General features: G+C 41.0%; 2 protein-coding genes and 1 pseudogene across 2 annotated transcripts in view; all 3 read left to right on the top strand.

Annotated features, from left to right (window-relative positions):
- The window catches only part of ppp2r5b (protein phosphatase 2, regulatory subunit B', beta), a 53,003-nt gene extending 48,101 nt beyond the window's left edge, over positions 1–4,902 (top strand). The window contains exon 13 of the mRNA XM_004554336.5: positions 38–4,902. Within this exon, the coding sequence (XP_004554393.1) occupies positions 38–266 (229 nt within the window). The 3' untranslated portion in view covers positions 267–4,902. The remainder of the gene's footprint in view (positions 1–37) is intronic.
- A 3,296-nt stretch (positions 4,903–8,198) lies between these two features.
- On the top strand, positions 8,199–11,327 carry LOC143416743 (glycoprotein hormone beta-5 pseudogene; annotated as a pseudogene).
- Positions 11,328–18,492: 7,165 nt separating this feature from the next.
- Positions 18,493–22,937, top strand: gpha2 (glycoprotein hormone subunit alpha 2). Its single transcript, XM_004554491.3, has 3 exons — positions 18,493–18,605; positions 21,685–21,869; positions 21,963–22,937. Exons 1-3 carry the CDS (start codon positions 18,497–18,499, stop codon positions 22,065–22,067), a joined length of 399 nt encoding a protein of 132 aa, XP_004554548.3. The 5' UTR covers positions 18,493–18,496; the 3' UTR covers positions 22,068–22,937.
- The last annotated feature ends 44 nt before the right edge of the window (positions 22,938–22,981 follow it).

Genomic DNA, 22,981 nt, shown 5'->3' with positions numbered 1-22,981 from the left:
AAACTTAACTACTTTCCTTTCTCCGCCGCCTCTCCAGGGAGCTGAAGCGAGAACGGGAGCGTGCCGAGCTCTGGCGAGGCCTGGAGGAGTACCAGGAGCGCCGGATGCAGATGCTCACGGAGGCCGCCAGGAACCAGCGCAACCTCCAGGAGCGAGGCGAGAGAGGGGACACGCTTAACCCTTCCTCCCCGCAGACAGCTCACTCCGACCAGCCCGAGCCCAAGCCCAGCGGGGCCTCTTCTGGAGCCGGGGAGAGCGCCACCTAGGTGTCACTCCATTAGATCCAATGGGGGGTAGGGGAGGGTTAGGGGACAGGGAGAAATCAGGAAGATGACGGTAAAAGTGTTGGGAGACAGAAAAAGGTACAAAACAATCCACTGTTTTTTTTCCTCTGTCGTCTTGTGTCACGGAGGTGGTTGCTTTTTGTAAAAAGGCGCAAACTCGGTGATCCAAGGTAAACACTGTACCTTCTTTCTAACTGAGTTGTGTGAAACTGGTTCACATTTTGCTGTACACACATTATGTTGCAGACCAGAAGATAAATACTGTCCGAGTGCAGACTCGTGGAAATTTAAATTCGTGGAAACGGCAGATCAGTGCCCTGAAATCGGTAGCTGGCCTGCTTCAAATCTGCCTCAAAACGAGAGATATAACATCTCTTTTGGTGCAACACTTACCACGTTTAACACATTTCTAAGTCACCTAAGGGAGGACGGGTCTGCGCCGTGGCCTCGTATTTATCTTTTGGTCAGAGATGCTGATTTCATGCGTGGATAGCACAATACATCAATAAACAAAAGAAGCAATTTCACACAAAAGTCCCAAAACTATTGCCGAACCCACGAACCGCCACATAGACGCGGGCGCAGGTACATTTTTACTGTAAATATCAGAGGACAGAGCTACAGAGAGTTTATCCAGGTTAAACAATTCACACGCCAACAGCTGATTCATGCACCTGAATATTACTTTAAATCACACTGTCTCACACACACACACACACACACACACACATACACACACGGCTGATTCTGGCGTTAACTCCTCTCCCAGTCTGCCGGGTTCCACCAAAGGATGAGCCTGAAGTCCCTAATAACCACTGATGAAGATGATGATATAAGTACAATAATGTTCCTTCTTCTTACTTGTTACTCTACTACTATTACTCTACTCTAAGTACTACTGATGATGATAATGTTTTTATATATATACATATGTCTCTGGATATTTCTGTAGTGTATTACGGGAGAAACACTAGTGTAGCAGATATCATAAAGGGGAAGTCCACTCGAATTCTGAATTCACATCACGTGTTAAATGTGTGAGGCTGTAATGTGAGTGCTGAAATTCAGCAGAATTCCCCTTTAGCAGACCTTAAAAGGAGGAGGAATGAACTGGATTGGCATGGGTGGATTTGCTTTCATTCATTACTTGTGGTGTGGTGGATTTAAAAAAACAAAGAAATCCCCAAACATTCCACGTTTAAAGCTGAATCATTTTTTTTAAAGGTGCCGTGTGGAGTTTTGTTCTAAACACAGGTTTACGTTGATGATTTTATGTCTCACTCATCATGAATGTACTTTGTCTGTTAGGGAGGCCTGGTGAATTTACATTTTTAACATCCGCCTTTGCTCGCTAAAAAAAGCTACATATGCTAGGTTTAGCTTCTGTGGTGATACCCACTGGTTTGTGAAGTCCTGTTTTGAAGTTTGGCTTTCTGGATCCAGAGGTTATTGGCTAATGATAGCAACCTTTGTTAGCAAGGTGCATACAATGAATGGGAGTAGCATAGCCTCAATCCATGCATCCATCCGTGACTGATGGCTAATTAATCCTCGACGTGTTGGTCGACGTGTTGGTCGTCGTGTCTGCGAATAATGGCTTTGCCACGACTCGGTACTCGCCGCAGTATTTTCCTAAATGATAGGCGTGGCGATTCAGACAGAACCTCCACATTAGCGCTGGTTCGGTCAAAATCGTAAATAAAGAAATCACTGAATGTTTATTTATTCCAGAATGTCTCATCTTTTCAATACTGTTGCAATCTGTAAATCTGTGTCAATAAAATGGTTGTGAAAATTGACGCGATCGCCACAAAAACTAACCAAGCGCAACTTGATGCATGTTGAGCATACATGGGCCTTTAGGGGGTGCCCGGGAGGCATCCTGGTCACAAACCACCTGAATCGACTTCTTTTCTGTGTGGTGAAGTGGCAGCTTTAGTCTGAGCGCCTCCTGGATGATCGAGCTTCTTAACCGAGCTCTAAGAGAGCACACCAACCCCACAAACGCTTTCCACGTGGGTGTAGTTGACTGGGTCAGATTAGCAGACAGCTAGGTTGGGTTCCACCATTAATAAATATTTCAACAGGAGAGCTTCAAGTGGTCATTTGAGGAACTGCGGTTTTGGGCACATTTGCTTCACTTTCCAGCATTTTCTGGCACAAATTCTACACATCACTAAATGTTGGATCAGGAGAACAGCATGAAATCAGTATTGTGAATGTGTTGCTTACACGCAAACAAAACTTGGATCCAGTCATAAAACATGCTTTATCTATCATCTCTTATTGGTTAAAAGTTCCACAGCTTACCTTTAATTTTAATTTGGCACCAAATGATGATTTTTTTTTTGGTGTGTACGTGTGTCTATTCTCTCATTTAATACTCTGTGATGAGGTTCTAAATTTAAACGAATCCAAGCAGACTCATAAAGCCCACCCAACACATGAGAATGAATGAAACCCACCGCATGTGTGTCAAATCAAAAGAAAAACACCGCAATCCAGTTGGATTTCTGAACCTGGAACGTCTGCAGGTTCGAGCAGACCAAAAGCTGCTAGATGGTGACCATGATGAGGAAGCTTTTTTTTTTTTTTTTTTGATGTGAACCAACAAAAATCTGTTTATTCTTGTCTGATCATTATGATAGAGTGATGGGATACAAGAGAGGGAGGAAAAAAACTGAAAAAAAAATTATTTTAGCAATATTTTCATTCTTTCAGGATAATCTGTGTTTTTTAGGGGGTGACGACAGGAAGTGGGTGTCACACTGAAACGTTTACCTCCCACTCTTGTTTTTACTCCTGTTGCGTCCTTGATATTCACATTGTCTTAAAGGTACCTTCTGTGTAGATTTATTTGATGAGAAATGATTTTGCTTTGTAAATTACGTTGTTAATTTTATTGGTTTTTGTATAATCTTGTTTTTTGTGGAAAACTGAGTCTGATGCTATTTATTTTCTATTTGATCAGGAAATGTAACCTTATTTGACGGTCAGGTTGTGTGTGCGTGTGTGTGCGCGCATGTGTTTGCGCGCGTGGGTGCTTGAGCGTGTATCCAGTGAGTGTTTCGGCGAGCAGGAGATATGCGTAGACAGAGCGACAGAGAACGGGAGAAAGCAGTCGTCTCTTTGCTTCTTTTTCTCTCTCTCGCCTTCTCTCCTTCCTGTGGGACAGGGTTTGAATCCGAATGTATCGTGAAACAAAACTGATTGTTCTTTTTTTTTTACGCTTGACAGGCAGAACTAAGTGTCGGCTGCTTCGAACCAAACTTTCAAAAAACCCCGCAGAACCGTTTTTTTCCTAGACGCTCACTTAAAAACTTGTCTGAATCAGCAATGTTTCGAAATCGTTTCCATCTTCGTACCAAAAGGGTTTTTTGCTTTCAAAATTTGGTGAAGCGGCTTTGCGTTTTTTTCTTTTCTTTTTCATAAAGACCTTACAACTTATGTCACCTTTGACGCCAAAAACCAAATTTTGCCACTGTTTGATAGCTACCGTCACATAAAGGCGCCTGAGTTATCGTTACAACAACAGGACAACTGAACACCACCACCAGTCTATGGGTAACGCTAGAAGCGGGCAACTACAGATAAGTTATTGGTGCTGGTTTCATTAATTTGACTTTTTTCTTTGATTGTATTTTGCAAAAAGAGTGCAAAAATCCAAAGTCTGATTTCGTCGTCATCCTCAATCGCCTGAAACTCCAAAAACAAGTGGAACATTTCCTTTCTTAAATCCTATAATTTACTCCACGTCGCCACCTGGCTGACAACGAGAGACCCTTCCATTTTTGGGATTTCAAACATTGTCTTGATTCAGGCAGGTGACACTCAGAAACACAATCGAACAGAGACAAAACTTGACCTCGCTGTCACTAAACTTGGTTTGCTTCATGATTTTTTTTTCTTGGGTTGCTTACTCACAAACCCTCTAGATTGTTGTTGTTGGGATGACCCCAGCTCCCACTGTTCAAGAATTCTCCATGATAATGATTAATAATAATATTCCTCAATTCTAGCATTCTGCCATCCAATCAGGAACTGCTCCAGAACAGGAAGTGAGAGAGGAGAGAGTGTTTGTAGAGAGCTCCGGTGTCGCCTCACAGACAGCCATCAAGCGCTGCTTTCATGGACGCTCGCATTTCCTCTCTGTGGCCGTTTTCAGGAGGCCAGATTTTAACAAATGCTTTAAGTCAGAGGGGCGATGTGGGCGGATCTGATGAAAGACAGACAGTAAAGACAAAAAAAGAAAACAGGAGGGGGAAGATAGAGGAAAGAAAAGACATAGACACGATAGAATGGCAATAAGTCAGAGCAACAGAATGAGAATATAACGTTACCGAAACCTACTACTGCATTACGTAGCAATTTCACTGAATTTCTAGATTTGCACTGTCTGCCCAATGGTCTGTTTGTTGTGTTGAAGAAAAAAAAACAAGAGAAAATGATAAAGATGATGCAGACGAAGAAGATGTATATTTTGGGGACCAACACAGTGGTGGGGGGGTTTGAATGTAGAGTGGCTTACTACTGTATGTATCATTACAGGGAAGTGTAGAATGGAGAAAAAAATATAATGTGCTAAAAACTAAAACTTCACTTTGAGAAAACACTCTGGAGTCTGTGTCTTTTTTGCATCGCCTAATTCCTATCAATGATTCTTCCATTTCCAGACATGATTGGGATACTTATCACATACTTGCCAAACTTGAGACCTCGGAATTGGGGAGACATTCAAAAGGGCTGTTGGGGGGGGTGACATACATATATACAAAAAACTCGGAATAAAATTAATTGGATTTCACCGGGTGTCCAAATTCAGAGGCTGCATCCACCTGAGGACCCGGCCTTCGCGGTCTAAGTGGGCTGAGTCCTCCAAAAGCTGGGTAGGCTTGGTTTCCAGTTCCGCTTACAACTTTGTGTGGTGTTGCGTTGAATGGTGTTGTAAACTTGTCCACTTTGTCTTGTTGAACCAGCACTGTGTCTCCCGTGTCAACTTTTGAATACTCAGCTCCCCGTCGTTCATCAGCAGAAATCTTTGATTTTCCTTTCTGTTCAGCGTCTCTGTCACGCACGTCCAACTCCGTTGCTTTTGCCTCACCGATGTTCGGTAACTTTCCTCTCATTTTGCGGTTGAACAGGAGTTCTGCTGGACTTTTGCCCGTGGTTGGATGTTCAATGCTGCGATACACTGTCACGTATTTTCTTAGCTCTCGCTTCCATCTGCTCCTCCACGTGTTCGCAGTGTGAAGCCACCTCTAACGTGCGAGTTAGAGTTAAGCCGGGACCCTCCTCAAGCAGCTTTCTCCGTACATATTCAGAAGTGCATTTACTCAGGATAGCGTCCCTTATCTGGTTATCATTGTCACCTTGAAAGTCACAGTCTTTTGCAGCTCGCCTTAAACGTGTACAAAATTGTTGCACAGTCTCACCTGGTGTTTGGGACAATTTGTGGAAAGTTTGGCGTGCGTATGCTGCATTCAGTTGAGGAACAAAATAAGTGTTGAGCGCAGTCACCGCCGCGGTGTAATCCTTCGCCTCTCCCGTCTGTGGTAGAGTGGAGAAGACGTCCTGCACGTCCTGTCCGGCCAAGTGCAGTAGAAGAGCGCGTCTACGCTGTCTGATCGCGTCAAAAGAAGACCTTTCCCATCAGCAAACAACTCGAAGGATGTTAACCACGCGTCCATCTCAGTGTAGCAGGCGAATGGTTGAATGCCCGACTTTTCCATGTTAGCCCACAAGTTTTTGCTAACACCGTGCCGCCGCTGGGTCTACTTCTCACAAAAACAAATCCAGGTCCGTGTCATCCTCGTCGCCATTGTTGTGTGCCCACCTTATTACTGAATTAAATCAGGACATAAAGCACGGTCTTTATCTTGCTTTATTGAACACTGTCCATCTGACAACTAGCCACTTAACGGGGCCTCCTTCGGAGAACATATCAATACATGACAATGATGACCTGGATGACTGAGAACCTTCACAGACATATTTGCACTAAAGTTATCAGACAGTAAAATATAAACATTCTATAATATGACAATATTTTTTTTATCCAAGCGTTTCTGTGTGAAGGGCATGAATCCAGTATGATTATCTTTGTAGCAATAATCTTTCTCAGGCACCGCCTCTTTTAGGAAGAAGTATTATTTCTATATTTTGGAATTTAAGAGAATTTGCAAGATTGCCAGCTGGATTATGATGCTTAGCCATTGGGAATCTTTCAGCACTTCTTGTCTTGCTTTTGTGCTCAGAGATCCTGATTTTTAGTTCCGATTTTGTTTACTTGTATCTGCTAGCGCACAGGGGTATTTTAACAAACTGACTATAATTGTGACTCTGGTTTTTAGATTTTCAACTTGGCAGTGCCAGTGTGTGAGTGCAAAAGAGCATCCCCGATGGTGACAGCACTAGAATGGGTACAGTTTAAACAGTTCTGTAGCTGAGGACACAGTTAATCTGTATTCTGATGCATTAAGATCATATAAATGAAGATTGCAAACACTGCTGATGTCAGCGGTTTGACTTGTGCATTAAATATATATATATATATATATATATATATATATATATATATATATATATATATAGTCTTTAAGTTATTAGTCGTTTTTAAACCAACAACCATTACCAAGATTTGTGTATATTTCTATCCATTCTGTAACTCTGGTGTACAGTTCAGTACTGCAACTCCCCACATGAAACTGCACACACACACACACACACACACACACACACACACACACACAAACACACACACACACACACACACACACACACACACACACACACACAGAGAGAGAGAGAGAGAGAGATATACAATACAGGATGAGGTTAAGAAAATACAGACAAGCATCATTATTTTCCAGGGAGTCTCCATTATTTCTGGCTTGGGGTCTCTAATGGTATTTTATTGTAATTGCTATGATGTCAGAGTGTCCGTCCGCCCTATTGGCCTTCTAAAAACAATAACAAGGACAGATTGGTTCCATTCACTGGATTGTCCGGACAGAGAGAGACCCGAGTCCTGCAGCTCAAACCCTCTGAAAGATCTTCAGCTGAAAAGGTGAGAGATCGTCTTCTGAAACATTTTTAAAATAAGGTAAGATGGGTATGCGACAATAACAAATTGAGCTTGATGTGCATGGTTTTGTTCAGATGCTTTTGCAGTCTTTATTGAGTCATTACAGAGTGAGTCCAGTGACCGTGGTCTCAGAGCTTCTGAAAGAATTTAATTTTCTGCTAACTTAATGGGGTTGTATGTATTCTTAAAAGAAACCAGTGAAACAGTTAACAGTCTGGCTACATTGAGTTAAATCCAGCTGTTTCAGTAAACTTCAGGTGGGTTGCTTGAAAACGTTCAGTTTTTGAGTAAACGTCTCCTGTAGCATTAAAGACCTTTGAAAAGACACAAATGTTTATTGTGTTTCCTACAAGAGAAGACGAAGATGAGGTTTTATGCACGTAAACACCAGTGTCAGGTTTCCCATCTGCAAAGATGTTTGTACTCAACACTAAGAAATGTTTTTGTGTCCAACTTTTTAGTGGCGTTGCTGGCTGCAGTAGCCAGAGTAGACACTAGAGGGAGTTGTGAGTCATGCTCATTGCCACACTGCTGTAGATCAACTTCTGTTCTCATGTAAAATATTGACAATTCATCACCTTTACTGGCTACTATCACTTGTTTTCAATATACAAGAAGAGATATACACTGTATAGGTATATTCTTTAAGTAATTAGTGATAATATTTCTCCATTTAATATTTTTTTTCTTCAATATCAATGATAGCATCTTTCCATGTATCACAGCACATCATGTGTTCCTGATGATTGAGTGAAATAATAATATGATTTACTCCACAAAGCTGCTGAACTTAACCCTCTTTATTTATTATTTGTTCCATTATACCCAGCATGCACCTCCACCGTATCGCCTTCTCCTTCTTCCTCCTGCTGGTTGCCGGGGCAGCCGTGCTGTGTGTCAACGTGACAACAGTGCTCCAGGGTTTCCGTGGATGCGCAGTGCGGGAGTTCTCCTTTGTGGCCCACAAGCCTGGCTGCAAGGGGCTGCGCATCACCACAGAGGCCTGCTGGGGGCGCTGTCACACGTGGGAGGTAGCTCTCTCTCTCACACACACACACAGACACACACAGAGAAAATAAATGTCACATCAGCTACTTGTAACCTACACAGGAGTTTGTGTCTTTAATGCTGGGATACTGAAACATCCAATAAAAGAGTCATCTCCTATTAGTGCACTAATAAGATGTCGATACTACAAATTTTGGTATTGATCTGACACTAAGTAATTACGGGGCCGATAGCGATACTGATACTTAGGAGAGAGCAGTGTGTTTTAATTTATGAGATGAATCATGAACACTTTTTAATGACTGCCTAATCACTGTGATTTTCATTTTACACAGTAATGACACACCTTTCAGCTTTTTATGTATTGTGAAACTGGGTTTTTTGAAGACATGGAATGTAAATACACCTGTCTCTAAAGAACTTTGGGTTATTTTCTGTTGTTTTAATGCCATATGTGATATAGGCTCTCCGACCTGTTTCCCCACGTCATGTCTTTGCTATGTATGTATGGTCGGGGGGGTCCAATTTCACTGCAGGTGTAAAGACATTTACACCTGCATTTTTCATAGTGCATATTTGAGGTATATTATTTTACTTCCATAAACAAAATAAGTAAATAAGATTTCACATAATACCGTTGGCTATATACTGAAGGTAGCAGATAGAGACATTGTGCTAGAAACAATCTTTTAAAAAACAACAACTTCATTTGCAAACAAAACAGGAAAACATCTTAGAAGAGACATATCCAGGACAAGGACATAGACGACTCAGACGATACAATAATCGAAACATGGGGGATATACGAGCGAGTGTGGTGCGTATTAGAGATGGACCGATCCGATATTACGTATCGGTATCGGTCCGATACTGACCTAAATTACTGGATCGGATATCGGAGAAAAATAAAAAATGTAATCCGATCCATTAAATCACGAAAGCACCTCACAAAACTTGCAACACGCCGTAACTCACCTCAGAACGTTAGCACGTCGGAGCAGTATGCATCACGTGATAGAGCGGCTGTGGCATGCGGGACCTGTCGGTGGTCTGGATAGCATTTGGAGCTTCGCTAGCAACCCGGAATTTCATCTCCGACAAAGTTATCCACGAGAGAAGTAAAGCAAGTGTGTAAGTCCATCTCTGAATGTTTGTAAAGCATTCCTGCGTTAAGCTTAACAACTGATATATGGAGCGACTGCCTCTTCTTGCTGCTACTTCAATCATGAAACTGCTTAATGATCAGCTGATCGGCTTTTCTGTCGCGAGTCCGTCTCTCTTGTTTGTTTTTGGCCCACTTTGCACCAGAAAGAGGAAACCAGCGGCTGAACAACAGCAGCACGTTTAAGCTTGATCAGCTGTTGTTAGAATGTATTTAATATTACTTTCTACTCGAGGATCTTTTTCTACGTAGCTGACGCTGGTAACTGTGCAGGGGCGGATCTAGCAAAGTTTAGCCAGGGGGGCCGATAGGGCATTAACAGGGAAAAGGGGGCACAAAGACATACTTTTCTTTCTTATTCTCATTTAAAATGTCTAGCTTTTAATAAATAATTATCTGACACCCAAAGTTTTAATTTGATGCAAAATGAATAGAAGTCCATTACTGTATATAGTGACTATTAAGTCTAATATATATACCCTAGTAAGCTATAGTACTTTTTCCTTTGGGAAGGTACCATCTGTGCAGTCTGCAATTTTGTTGAAGAAAGATGTTGAATCTATTTAATATTTCTTGAAAAAGAATTGATTTCTGTGCATTTTTTTTCACACTGCATCAAATTAAGGTTGATTACGGCGATTAAGCATCATGAGGTGGAGCGTGAGGGGTGGTTCCCTATTTTTTATTTATTTATTTTTGTTGTTGCTGGGAGTTGGAACCCTATTAGTTAGGTTGCTTAATATTTATGCTAAGTACTCTTTAAAATACCAGAATAGGGAGGAAGGTGTAGGTTTGAGTTTATTAGATTGATCAGTATTGCTGAACTATGAAATATTTTTTTTTGCATACAGGTATAACAGAATAGCTTTAGTGTAGTTGTTGTTTTAAACTTGAGTATGAACTTATACAAAATGCAGCAAGATATTTAAAAAACAGTTTTGTTGATTAAAAAACACTATATCGGATTCATATCGGTATTGGCAGATATCCAAATTTATGATATCGGTATCGGTATCGGACATAAAAAAGTGGTATCGTGCCATCTCTAATGCGTATGATGTGCAGGGAAGAAGTGCTTTTAACCAAAACTGGTATCAAACTATCGATATTTGGATTGAACGTCCCACCTACATGTCCTAGGACTTGTACCAAACTATAACAAAGCTGATGATCTGTTATTGTCTTGTTAGCTTTCTGGTAACTTTTTTTTTTATAAGAAATGCTCAGATCCCAGTCAGGGGATACCAATCTTCTGCTGTACTTCTGAAAACTTGACATGTTAATGCTGTACATCTGGGTAACTTTAGACAACAACAACTTGCAGTCTCTGTGATTTTCAGACTGTTTTTTTATGTCAACTATTACTACATAAAATTTGAAGTTTGTTTTTAAACTACCAAAAAAACCACCAAAATTTATGTTTCTTTGTTTTTAGTTCAACTTCTTAAAAGCTTTTAATTCATGTGAGAGTCATTGAAGTTTGTTTCCTCCAATCGCAACCTGTGATTCACCTGTGTGTGTGTGTGTGTGTGTGTGTGTGTGTGTGTGTGTGTGTGTGTGTGTGTGTGTGTGTGTGTGTGTGTGTGTGTGAACCCTGCAGAAACCTGTACCAGAACCCCCCTACATCCACCGTCACCACCGTGTGTGCACGTACAACCGCAGTCGCCACATGACCGCCCGGCTGCCCGGCTGCCAGCCTGACGTCTCCCCTCTCTACCACTATCCCGTGGCTCTGGAGTGCCACTGCGATGTGTGCTCCACACAGGACACAGAGTGTGAGACCTTCTGACAGACAAGGCTCTCCTCTCCCTAAACGCTTCCATCAAGTCAAGTCAAGTCAAGTCAAGTCAACTTTATTTGTCAATTCTGCCACATGTACAGGACATACACAGAATAGAAATTGCGTTACTCTCAAACCCTAGTGTGATGGCGGAGTCTGAACTGAAAAAAGATAAAAACATGTGATTCAAACTTTAAGTTGGTGGTGATAGCACTTAGAAAGATATAACAGCAGGATGTTTATACTGAAAAACAAAAAAAGTCCAGGAAGATGGATATTTCATGACTTTGTCAACTAACAATAATGTGCATCTATTTTGCATCTGCTGTAAAAAATACAAGTAATGTCATACTCATAATGTTCACGATACTCGGTTTCTCATTATATAGACTGCAGAAAAATTAACATTGAATGCATTTTGTAACGTAACAGTTTTCCTGTCCTTGTGTACCAAGTTATACCGAAATTGGATACAACTAATATGTTTGGGAATACTCACAAATAAAATAAAATAAAATTCCAGCCCGCAGTTTTCCTACTTTTACATCAATGTCTGAAAAGAAAAAAAAACAGGTAATATGCAGTGCACTGTTTGCAAGAGCTCTTCGTCAGCATGTAATACTTAAAGGCATTAAGGAAAACACACTATAAGCAAACAAAAACTATGGGACGCAGTTACCTGTACCATAAAACAGGCTTCAAACACATTAAAGATGACATGGGTGAAAATAAAAGGGAAAGCTAATGCAAGGGAGGTGAGGGCTGTTAACTCGCTATTGATCATATGAGTCATCACATTAAAGAAATGGATGGGTCATTATTACCATCACTGGGGTTAGCAGGTGAAACCTCCGCGGGACCCTCAAACCGGCACCAAAGGAAACAGCCCTCGTTACAGGAGACGCAAAACATCTTCAGAAACCTAAAGAGGTCCATTTGCCTTCTTTTCAAACTCTCAGATTACTGGACATGGCATCTGCTTGTCTGCCATCAGAGACATGACAGCAGTGCACATGAAAGGAAATGGTAACAATTACAATGTATTTACTGAGTAACGCTCCAGATGTGGGCAGATTTGCATTAATTCCAAAGGCAGGCTGGTCAAAGGCTTTCTACCCATCAGTGTGTGAAGCACTTTGCTTACCATGACGCACTGTTTCTTCTTCACTCACCTTTATTCGCTCTCTGTGTGGTTATACACAACTCCACGTGTAATTTCTTCCACAGTTTCTTTTGTCCCGTCTTCCTCCCTTCATCTCCAACCAGTCTCGGCAGATGGTCGCCTCTCCCTGATCCCGGTTCTGCTCCTTCCTGTTAAAAGGGAGTTTTTCCTTCCCGCTGTCACCAAGTGCTTGCTCGTAGGGCGACGTTTGATTGCTGGGATTTTGTCTGTACTAATGTAATGTCTTTACCTTACAATAATACGAATGAAGAGTTATAAGCTGCATTCGTAATCTGTACTGGCACAATCCACAGGCACATGCTAAATGCATGCTAAGTCGCAGACTAATAAAATGGTAGAATTACTTCTTCTTCTACTTGGACTGGCTCCACCTCATAGCAAGCCAGATTATTAGTCAAATATTTCAATTAAAACAAGGCAGGAAGGCACCAGCAGCACAAACACAGTTACGAGTTCCAGTTCAGTACCTTCAATTACTGGAGGTGAAACCCACCCAACCCAAAACAGTCATGGCTCCTTAGTAATCAAGCAATCCCCTCACTCCACTCCAAGCCTTCACAATGTCCGAGTGCATGAACCAAGTTGAGTTGATATGAGGAGGGAAACTATAGAGACTGAAAAACAGGCTGTAAACATGCTTTTGAACGCTGTAAAGTCGAACATTTCAACTCAGCAGTCTGTGGTTATTGTTTCACTTTTACAGCCAGCCTCAAGTGGCCGTTAAGGGAACTGCAGTTTCTGACACATGCCCACAGTTTGCCTCCTGGTTTACCTACAGATTACAAAGGATTTAGCACTGTATCAACAGTGAGAGATCAAGTGGTTAAACAGTGTGCTGTAAGTGAAATGGAAATAAGTGTGAGCAGCTTCACATGTCAGGCATCTTCAAATAAATCTCACACTGTTTAAATGGATGCAGGCACAGTTTAATCCAGTAAGTGACATCCTGATGCTCCTCAGCACGCTGACTGTCAGATGAGTTCACAGGAACACATTCCACAGGCTTTTGCTCTGCTTTTTGTAGACAATGCTGGCCTTTTTATATTTCCACTCCTCCGTGTGTGTGTGTGTGTGTGTGCACGTGTCCTCAGAATGGTACACCTTGAGCTCACTTTGTGGAAACTCCACTTTCCTCCTGTCAGTCTAAATTAGTTAAGTGTTCTATGTGTGTGTCTGTGTTTCTGTGAGCTTGTGTGTGCAGTCTGAGATATACGATGCTATTTCAGATGCACACAAAGTAGTTATGTACAGCTGATTTGTGTCACTTGTTGGAACTATAAAGATACAGAAAAAGTAAAAGACTGTATGCTTGTTAATTTGTGCGTCTGTGGGTCTGTGTGTGGTGTGTCTAAGGTTGTTTGCATTATCAGTGGAAGTAAATGGGTCGGCAGGATTAAAACATCATCTTAGAAACAGGAAAACTTTGTCTAATCCTCTCCGTGCATTGTCTCTGCGCCCAAAATAACACACACGTAATTTATCTCAAACTCACATCGACTTCAACACTTTGACAGCACACACAATATCCCGTCAGACGTGATGATACACACACGTACGCCGCTTAGAATAACAGTCGCACACAATATCCCTACCCTCACTTCAGACACACACACGCACACAATGAGATTAAAATAACAGGGCAGAAGTGGAAGCGGACACATTAATGATATTATAGTTATTCAAGACGCCATGGTTTCCATGGCAGCTGAAAGCGACGGGGACACTGAGCGATACAAACATCAGTCACCCCGCTGAGTCACCCTGGAGTAATATGTGTGTGTGTGTGCGTGTGTACGCTTCAACTCAGTTCATTGACTCCTGATGAGGTGCTGTGGCCCTTTCAGATTTATAACCTCTCTCTGTCTCTCTTTCTTTTTGTTTCTGGTTGGCATGGAATAAGAGGAAACACACACACACACACACACACACACACACACACACACACACACACACACACACACTGTGACCGTCCATGACACTTGGGGTCAACAGGCTAATAGTTTTATGACTCCGTGTGTGTATAGGTGAGGGGTTCACGGTGATGATGTCACACATTCCATTTTCCATTGACATAACTGGAGTGGGAATGTTTGGGGTAGAGGGGCCATATTGATAATTGTGTTTTCCTAAGAAGGTGTGTGTGTGTGTGTGAGAGAGAGAGAGAAGAGTGTGTGAGGCTGCACACACTGGAAGCACCAATGTTCTCAGGGGTTGAACTGCTTTGCAGTACCATGGAGATATAACCGCTTATGTCATTCAAATAAAGTGTTCAGAGTGTCCTGGTAGTGAGAAACGTTACCATGTTTTAGCTACAAACTCAAAGTCATGATAAAAGTGAAATTCATGTATGTCTTGTCAATAATGCACATGTCATTAATATTGTTACAGTTATAGTTACAGAATATCTCTCCATCCCGGACAGCGTCATTACTATTTTATATTTCTAATTTTCTAATGATGTATTGATATATTTTGCAATGTTGTTTTCAGTGTTGTTCACAGTGAGACACTGTAGGTGTCTTTAAAAGCCAGGGAGCAGAAGCTGCAAGGAAGAAAAGCCCAGCTTTCTAACTTTTGCCTACAAGCAACAGGCTTGAAATTTTAAAAATGTTTCTAATCTATGTATATTTTTATTTATTGATTCCTTACAGTGCAAATCAGCCGATTCTTTTCTAAAGCCATTTTTTTTATTGTGGTGTATAAATTATTATCATTTGCTATTGTAAAGTAAAATAAAACAATTCCACTAAATAACTTACAGTAAACATTTTGTTTTAATTAAAAAAAATGTTTAATCAGAATCATATTTTTAATGCTAAAATATAATAATTGCTATTATCAGTGAATTTTAAAATCTGTGCTTTTACAAAAAGTAGTTTATTAAGACGCCAAAAATGATTACAGTCTTTAAAATGATGGCTTTACTGAACAGGAAAATCAGATTTACTGGTTAAATCTAATGTTTCATTAATTTCCCAAAGAAGTCCAGCATGTGGACTAAATATAAAAATGTGACTTTAGTAATTTAGTAATTTGTTTTAAACCAATTTAAAGTTCTAAAGTATTAGTGTTTTTATGGCTGATGGTCTAAATCTTTTGATAAGACTCATGGGACTTGGTATTTTTGCATTTTCTCTCCACATTTATCTATAAGTAAATCACAGAGCAGAATCTTTGAAGGCACGTATAGAAAGCAAAGTTTTGATAAGAGCACAGAGCAGCCCTCCTGTCTTACTCACTGTTGTTACCTTCAGAAATTGCTTGCAGAGTTTCACCTTCTGACATCTTTTGGTCTCGAGTGACAGTTTCACTCAGAAACATCTGTTCAAAGAACCCAAACCAAAGTTAAGTTTTATTGACTTTATTGACTTCTTAAAATCGTCTCTACTGGCACAGTATCCAGTTCTGTCAGGGGCATAGATGGCTTTAAAAGGTCCACAGTTGTATAGCCTAACATCAGTGGTCTACTCGGGTCCCAGATTCTTTCTCACAGCATTAAATAAAACTCAATGAAAAACCAAAGACATTAAAGTATCCCTCGGGAACCTTTTTAAAGATTTACACAGCCATCAGCGGTCTGATCTGGCAGTTTGGGACATTAGCGACATGTTGCTGAAGCTGCTGTTAAAAATCCAACTAATAATGTGGGAGTCTATTAAAAGAATGTCTTTACCTGCTGGAGTTTGGATGAGGGTGGTTGCTAAGCTGACTCTCTCTGTTCATGATGAGGAAGAAGAGAAGCAGAGCCAGCTGTTCCCCACAATATACAATATACCTACCATGTGTCTCTCTCTCTTACTAACACATACACACACAGTTGACCCAAACCCACAAAATCTTCGGACCTGACCCCGTCCTTCCTCCGGCAGCCACAAATGGAAAAGCCAGCCCGACTCTGTATGGGCTTGTGTGAGGTCCGCCTTTCAGTTCACTCGTGCTGTGTATCAACTGGCAACCGAGGCCTACAACATTATTATTTCCTGTGTGATTTGTGTGTGTGTCTCCGTGCATGCATGTGGGGCAAAGCTGTGAGCTTGATGGAAAACCTATCTAGTTTTCCTCTGTGTCACAGCAGCGGTCCCCTTAAAAAGGTTAAAAACTGGGGAGCCTGAGACAAAGGGGGAGGGAGTGGTGAAGGGATGGTAACACGCTCCAAGAAGAAGTCATTCAGGAAAAAACGGTTCACCTCGATTTTAGAATATAGAGAGAATTCAGTACCACAAGTTTTGTCGCGCAGGTAGAAAGAGCAGCCACAGAGGAGGAGAAAACGGGAGCAGAGGAAAAGAAAAAAGCTTCAGACACACTCAGCTCTCTAATTGTGGGCGTGTCCAGAGCTAAAAGTGCCTTCGTTCTTACCTGTGTTACTTATATCCCTGCATGAGGCTCAGAACAAGCACTCTCTCACAGACACCTGTCAGACGACACACCCCTGCACTTGAGAACTCTCAGCTCTGCATCTCCAGGTAAGAGCCTTCTCCTTTTTGTTTAGTTTGTTTTTTACACCAGATCTAAACTTTAATGCACTTAGAAATTTAAATCAAATGGTGCTTTTTTCTTTCTTAATTTCCTACAAACTAGATTATATTGACATTACTAAATTTTAAGGAAGCGCTTTCATCTTTTTTCTCGCTTCCTAACATCCTGCTGTGGGAGGATTTTTCATGTATTATATAATAAGAAACATATCACGGTAAAAGCACGTCTTGCGTCATATCAAGTATCCATAAATATGAAAAAATGCTATTTTTTATTCATTTGCATTTCTCAAAAATACATCCAAATGATGCAGTTTGTAGAAAAGAGTTTTGCAGGGGTTTTATTTTGAAAGTCATGACTACAATTGTATCCCTTTGTTTTCAAAATTATCTTTGCAAAACTAAGCAAAGTGAATATCATTTACACAATGGTTTTTTGGAGTCCGTAACATGAAAACAAACAAACATATATAACACACTAATATGTATTTATTTTAGTGTATCATATTCACGGGAAGAGCTTTAGGGTTAAGGAAACAGGTTAAGTTAAAGCTAAATATTTATCTTTTACTTTTTTATTTTCAGAGAAGCCTAAAACTTTTCCCAAAGGGGGGAAATTTCTACTGTCATGCGGTCATATGTAAGCGGCTTGACTGTTGATTTGGTTGCACAGGCAGTGTTAATGGCATCCCCCAAGCCTTTCTGCCAATGCCACAGTCGTGATTTCTCAGAAGTAGAGCTGGAAAGAGCTGCAAATTTAGAGGCAGGGGTCAGCAGCGTGACTTTATTGTTTGCACACGTGTGGGTGAAGTTGGTGGGTACGTCAAACCTACGATGTTCAGGCTCATCGATCGCGACTTGTGTTCGTCTGCGTGTGCGCTTGACATATATATTTGTGGCTGTGTACGTTCTGTGAACTTAAACGGAGTGCGTGCGTGCGTCAGCGGGTACCTGTTAAATGAAGCAGACTGTAAAGATAGAGACAGTGTTGTCTTTATTCACATCAGCCGTTACTCAACCGAGTGACACACAGGCAGACATGCAGGATGGGAAACCACCTTGGCAGAAAGAGCAGGAGGCTCTCAGGAGGCCATTCATTTGAGGGGAAAGTTCATCCTGAGAAGATTTTAAAAAAGGCATCGTGGCTTCTTCATGGCCCAGAAGACCAAATGCAAATCTGATTTAAGTGACGTAATGACTGGCTCCAACTTTTTTTTTGGCATGTTCTTCAAAACCAAACAATGCCTGCTCGGCTTAAAGAGGTTAAACTCTCCAAGATTTTACAGGAAACCAGGCAATAAAATAAGACAAAGCTGAAAAACTCTTTTGTGCAGCAATAATCATTCTGAGCCGTCCTGAGGCTGCTCTGATTTATTGCGCCAAGGATCGGAAACCACTGGCCCTGTGCATTTTGCATGATTTCCTTAAAAGCTGGGGACAAAACACTTTTTCTCTTTCCTGGGTTCTTGTAGCAACATTTAACGTATCCCTCTGTTTGAACCATTCAGATGTCGCTGTGCATGACCTCACATCTCTGCCTGCTGGCCCTACCAGTGATCTCACTCCTGCTGCTCTCCTCTTCTATTGGTTGGAGCTCCGATGTCCTCACCCCAGGCTGTCACCTTTACCGTAAGTTTTGAACTGTATAGTTCAGTTTCCAGGTCTAAAGTTTGTGGAAGAGGTAACCAGAAGAAATTCACAGATGATTCGCGGATTCAGTATGCTCATACTACGGAAATTACCCCACCTTTGGCTGCACAGTTTTATGCGATATTCAATTCCCAAACCTCTTCCAGTGTGGGCTGTTTCTCAGCAGACACTGTAGCCCCTTTCCAAACTGTAAACCAAACAGGAACCAAATTTTGGGTGTTTTTCTTCAAATATAGGTTCACCAACCAGAATGGAAACAGTTCGGTGTTGCTGCAGTGTCCACTTAGATATACTTTTTTGTTCAAAGTTAGCTTTTAGCATTAAATCCTCACAGACTTAAATTATGTCCTATTCTAGCAGCATTATCCTGACAGTGCCAAACCATACTTTTCATAATTGTGGTTTGGATCTTTTTTATTTTAACGTATTTTACTTTTTCATGGATGAATAACCTCAGAGACTGAGGTCTGATTTAAACTGACTTATAGGCTTTTGCATTTATAAACATGACCGAGAAATAATAGTCCCACAATCAATTTGTATGTACTTGTCAAAGTATCATACATCCACTCTCTTCCACTTATCCAATTCAGCGGCCCCGCGGGGTTCTGGAGTTTATCCCAGCTGCCATAGCATGAGCTGGGTACACTCTACAGGACGCCAGGCTGTCCCAGGTCAAAATATCATTTTGACATTTTCATTGTGGACTTAAAAAGTACACTCAGCATTTTTTTGGGGGGGGGGGGGGGGGGGGGTATGTAATAAAAGGTAAATGGACTAGTTCTTATATAGTGCTCTTCTATTAACTGCACTCAAAATGCTTTATACAACATGTCTCATTTATTCATTCATTCATATATGCACTTGTTTTCTATACCTTTTCTACCTAAGTGCTTTCTGTCTAACATTCCCACACTGATGGACGCACTGGGGAGCAACTTAGGGTTCAGTATTTACCTAAGGTTACTTGGGAGCAGCCCAATGCTGCCTTCTCATAAACTTATAATTCATGCATTAAAAATACATAGGAACTGGTCTGAAGTTGGTGGAAACCACCGTGCTCCACCATGTAGCCAGAGACCCACCACATTTGCAGTACACCAAAGCATTACGCCAGCTAATGCTAAGCTTGAGTGTCCATTACATTCTCACAACATATTAGTGCTAATTCACTAAGCGCCAAAGTGCACCAGTGTCACTTCAAAGAAAGTTTTATTATTGTCAGCAAATAGTAGCTGATAGAGGCTAACAATAGCTAATAGACAGTACAGTAGTTAAGGGTGGCAAAGTTTAGCATATCCTCACAAATCACCACAGTAATATTCTTCAGAAGCAAGAATGATGATTTGTATGGGATGATTTTCACAAATTTTTGTTCACAAATTTTATACCGTCTCCCAGTGTAAATAAAGTTGGACACTTTTCACATGGCATTGGCAGGTGAGGTGAAATGTGGAAATGGCAGCCTTCCACAGATAGGGAAAAACTCCCGGATGGATTCAGTCCAAACGGATCAGCTCAGTCTAAATTGAATGTTTTTTTGGCCGTTTGTCCTACAGCAGCCACCGTAGCAAGGACTATGCACTTGAATCTGAGCAGACAAGTATCACATGTGGAGTTCCCCAAGGTTCCATCTTGGGACCCCTTCTGTTTAACATTTACATGCTCCCACTGGCACAGATTATAAACAACAACAAAATAAACTATCACAGCTATGCAGATGACACACAAATATATATCACAATGTCACCAGGAGACCGAGGCCCTGTACAGGCTCTTGGTAAATGCATTGAGGAAATCAATGACTGGTTGTGCCACAATTTTCTCCAGCTAAACAAAAACAAAACTGAGGTAATAGTCTTTGGCGCCAAAGAAAAACGATTACAGGTCACCAGAGAACTTCAATCTATACATCTAAAAACCACAAACCAGGCGAGAAATTTGGGTGTAGTGATGGATGCAGACCTAAACTTAGAAAAACACATTAAGACAATAACAAAATCAGCTTACTATCACCTCAAGAATATATCAAGGATAAAAGATCTGATGTCTCAACAGGACCTGGAAAAACTAGTCCATGCATTCATCTTTAGTAGGCTTGATTACTGTAACAGCATCTTTACAGGTCTACCTAAAAAATCAGTCAGACAACTACAGCTCATTCAGAACTCTGCTGCTCGAGTCCTCACTAAGACCAAAAAAGTGGACCACATCAGTCCAGCTCTGAGGTCCTTACACTGGCTGCCTGTCCGTCAGAGCATAGACTTTAAAGTTCTGATGCTGGCCTATAAAGCTCTGAATGGTTTAGGACCAAAATACATCAATGACCTCCTGACCCAGTATGAACCATCCAGATCCCTCAGGTCATCTGGATCCGGTCTTTTATCAGTTCCCAGAGTCAGAACCAGACACGGAGAAGCTGCATTCAGCTTTTATGCTCCTTATATCTGGAACAAACTCCCAGAAAGCCTCAGATCAGCTGAAACACTCAGTTTATTTAAATCCAGGTTGAAGACTCACCTGTTCTCAGCTGCATTTGAATAAAGCACCAAATCCACACTTTAAGCTTAAATTTCAAAACTTACATTTAACTACTGATTTTATCTACTGTTCTGATTTTATCTGTTTTGCTTTTATATACTGTTGTTTGTTTGTTTGTTTGTTAATTAATTAGTTTATTTGCTTGTTTTATTCAATTTTAAATCATGCTTTTTATTTGTTCTTGTTTCTAATGTCTCTGTAAAGCACTTTGAATCACCTTGTTGTTGAATTGTGCTATACAAATAAACTTGCCTTGCCTTGCCTTGCCTTGAATTGGGAGAGGTAAGAAAACAGAACTCAGTTGATTGGAATCTGCAATCTACTGATATCTAGTGGTGAGAAAATGTACACATTGAGAACTCTTATGCATTTCATTGTATGACAGTGGGACATAACTAAGCACTCTTGGACTTAGTGGGAATGCATATCAAAGACCATGATTCTTTGGGAGTGAGCTATTGGTTAGTCTTAAATTCCTGCATGGATCTGCAAACCTGTACTTTTCCCCCTCCTCCAGCCTTCAACGTGACCATCCGCAGTGACCGTCGCGGCACATGTAAAGGCACCCATCTGGTCTACGCCTGCGTGGGCTACTGTGAGTCCAGTGCCTTTCCATCCAGATACTCAGTACTGATGGCCTCCAACTTCACCCACAACATCACTTCCACTTCACGATGCTGCACCATTAGCAAGGACGCCAAGGTAAGAGGTGGGAGATGTTGAGGAAACAATTATAGGAGCAACTACTGCTTCATTTTTACTGTTGTTCATTTTCTTTGGCTTCTCTTCACTTAGGTCAAAGTTCGCCTGGACTGCCCGCAGGGTCGTCACCATGACGAAATAGAGATCCTGACAGCGAAGGCGTGTCGCTGTGACATGTGCCGCAAATCACGCTATTGATACACAATGATATTATACTGCATACTAATGTTAACCACAATGAGAAACCAGGTTACAGTGTAGGCAGTAAAATACTGACAACTTTTCTTTTTCTGTCCATTTTGGCTTGTTTGAACAAAATTAACTTTAACTGACATTGTAATATGGTACTTTCATAGCAGGGCCTCCTTCACTAAAGTGGACCTATTATGCTTTCCCTTAATTTTGTGAAATATATATACTTTGCTTTAGTGGTGGACGCTCATATTAATTAAACTCATCCTTAATATGGTCATCAGAAGCACAGAGTTTTGGCTATAAACATATATATAGTTTACATATATAGCACACAATTCAAATCTTTTGTTTAAGACAGACAGCCAATCAGAACAAAGTGAGCCTGAGGTGAGGGGGAGGAGCTAAAACGACTTATTTCTGACAGCAGAAGAGCTGAGGGGCTGCACCAAGGCTCAGTATTAGATAATTAAAGATTAATCTGATATGTGATTCATGCAAAGCTACTCTAGTAAAGTCCAAGATCGAAAATGAGCATAACAGGAAATAAAATAACAAGAGATCCAAAATAGAAAAGCTCCCGGCAGTACTAAACGTACTAATGACCACGACACCCTGAAATTGTAGACAGTAAATTCTCTGGCTACAGATCTAACTACTTTATTACTGGATGAAAAATTCACGCTTTTTAATGTGCTGTTAGTTTTTTTGTGTAAAATGTGATGTAAGAGAAACTTGATTGACATGCTTTGAGTTTAGGCTGTAGAAACCATTCTGTCACACACACACTGCACACAAACTAAACATTTTTATAGTGTTGCCTCGGGGCTTTGAGGCTTGGCAAACACTTCATAATTCAATCATCTTTCATCACACTTTGTGACTCAGTAGCAAGTGTCAGGACACAGATATAATCAAAC

This window comes from Maylandia zebra, linkage group LG3, assembly GCF_041146795.1.
Source record: "Maylandia zebra isolate NMK-2024a linkage group LG3, Mzebra_GT3a, whole genome shotgun sequence".
Classification (NCBI taxonomy): Eukaryota; Metazoa; Chordata; class Actinopteri; order Cichliformes; family Cichlidae; genus Maylandia; species Maylandia zebra.
The sequence above is the reverse complement of the archived record's forward strand: the minus strand, read 5'-3'. Positions and strand labels throughout refer to the sequence as shown.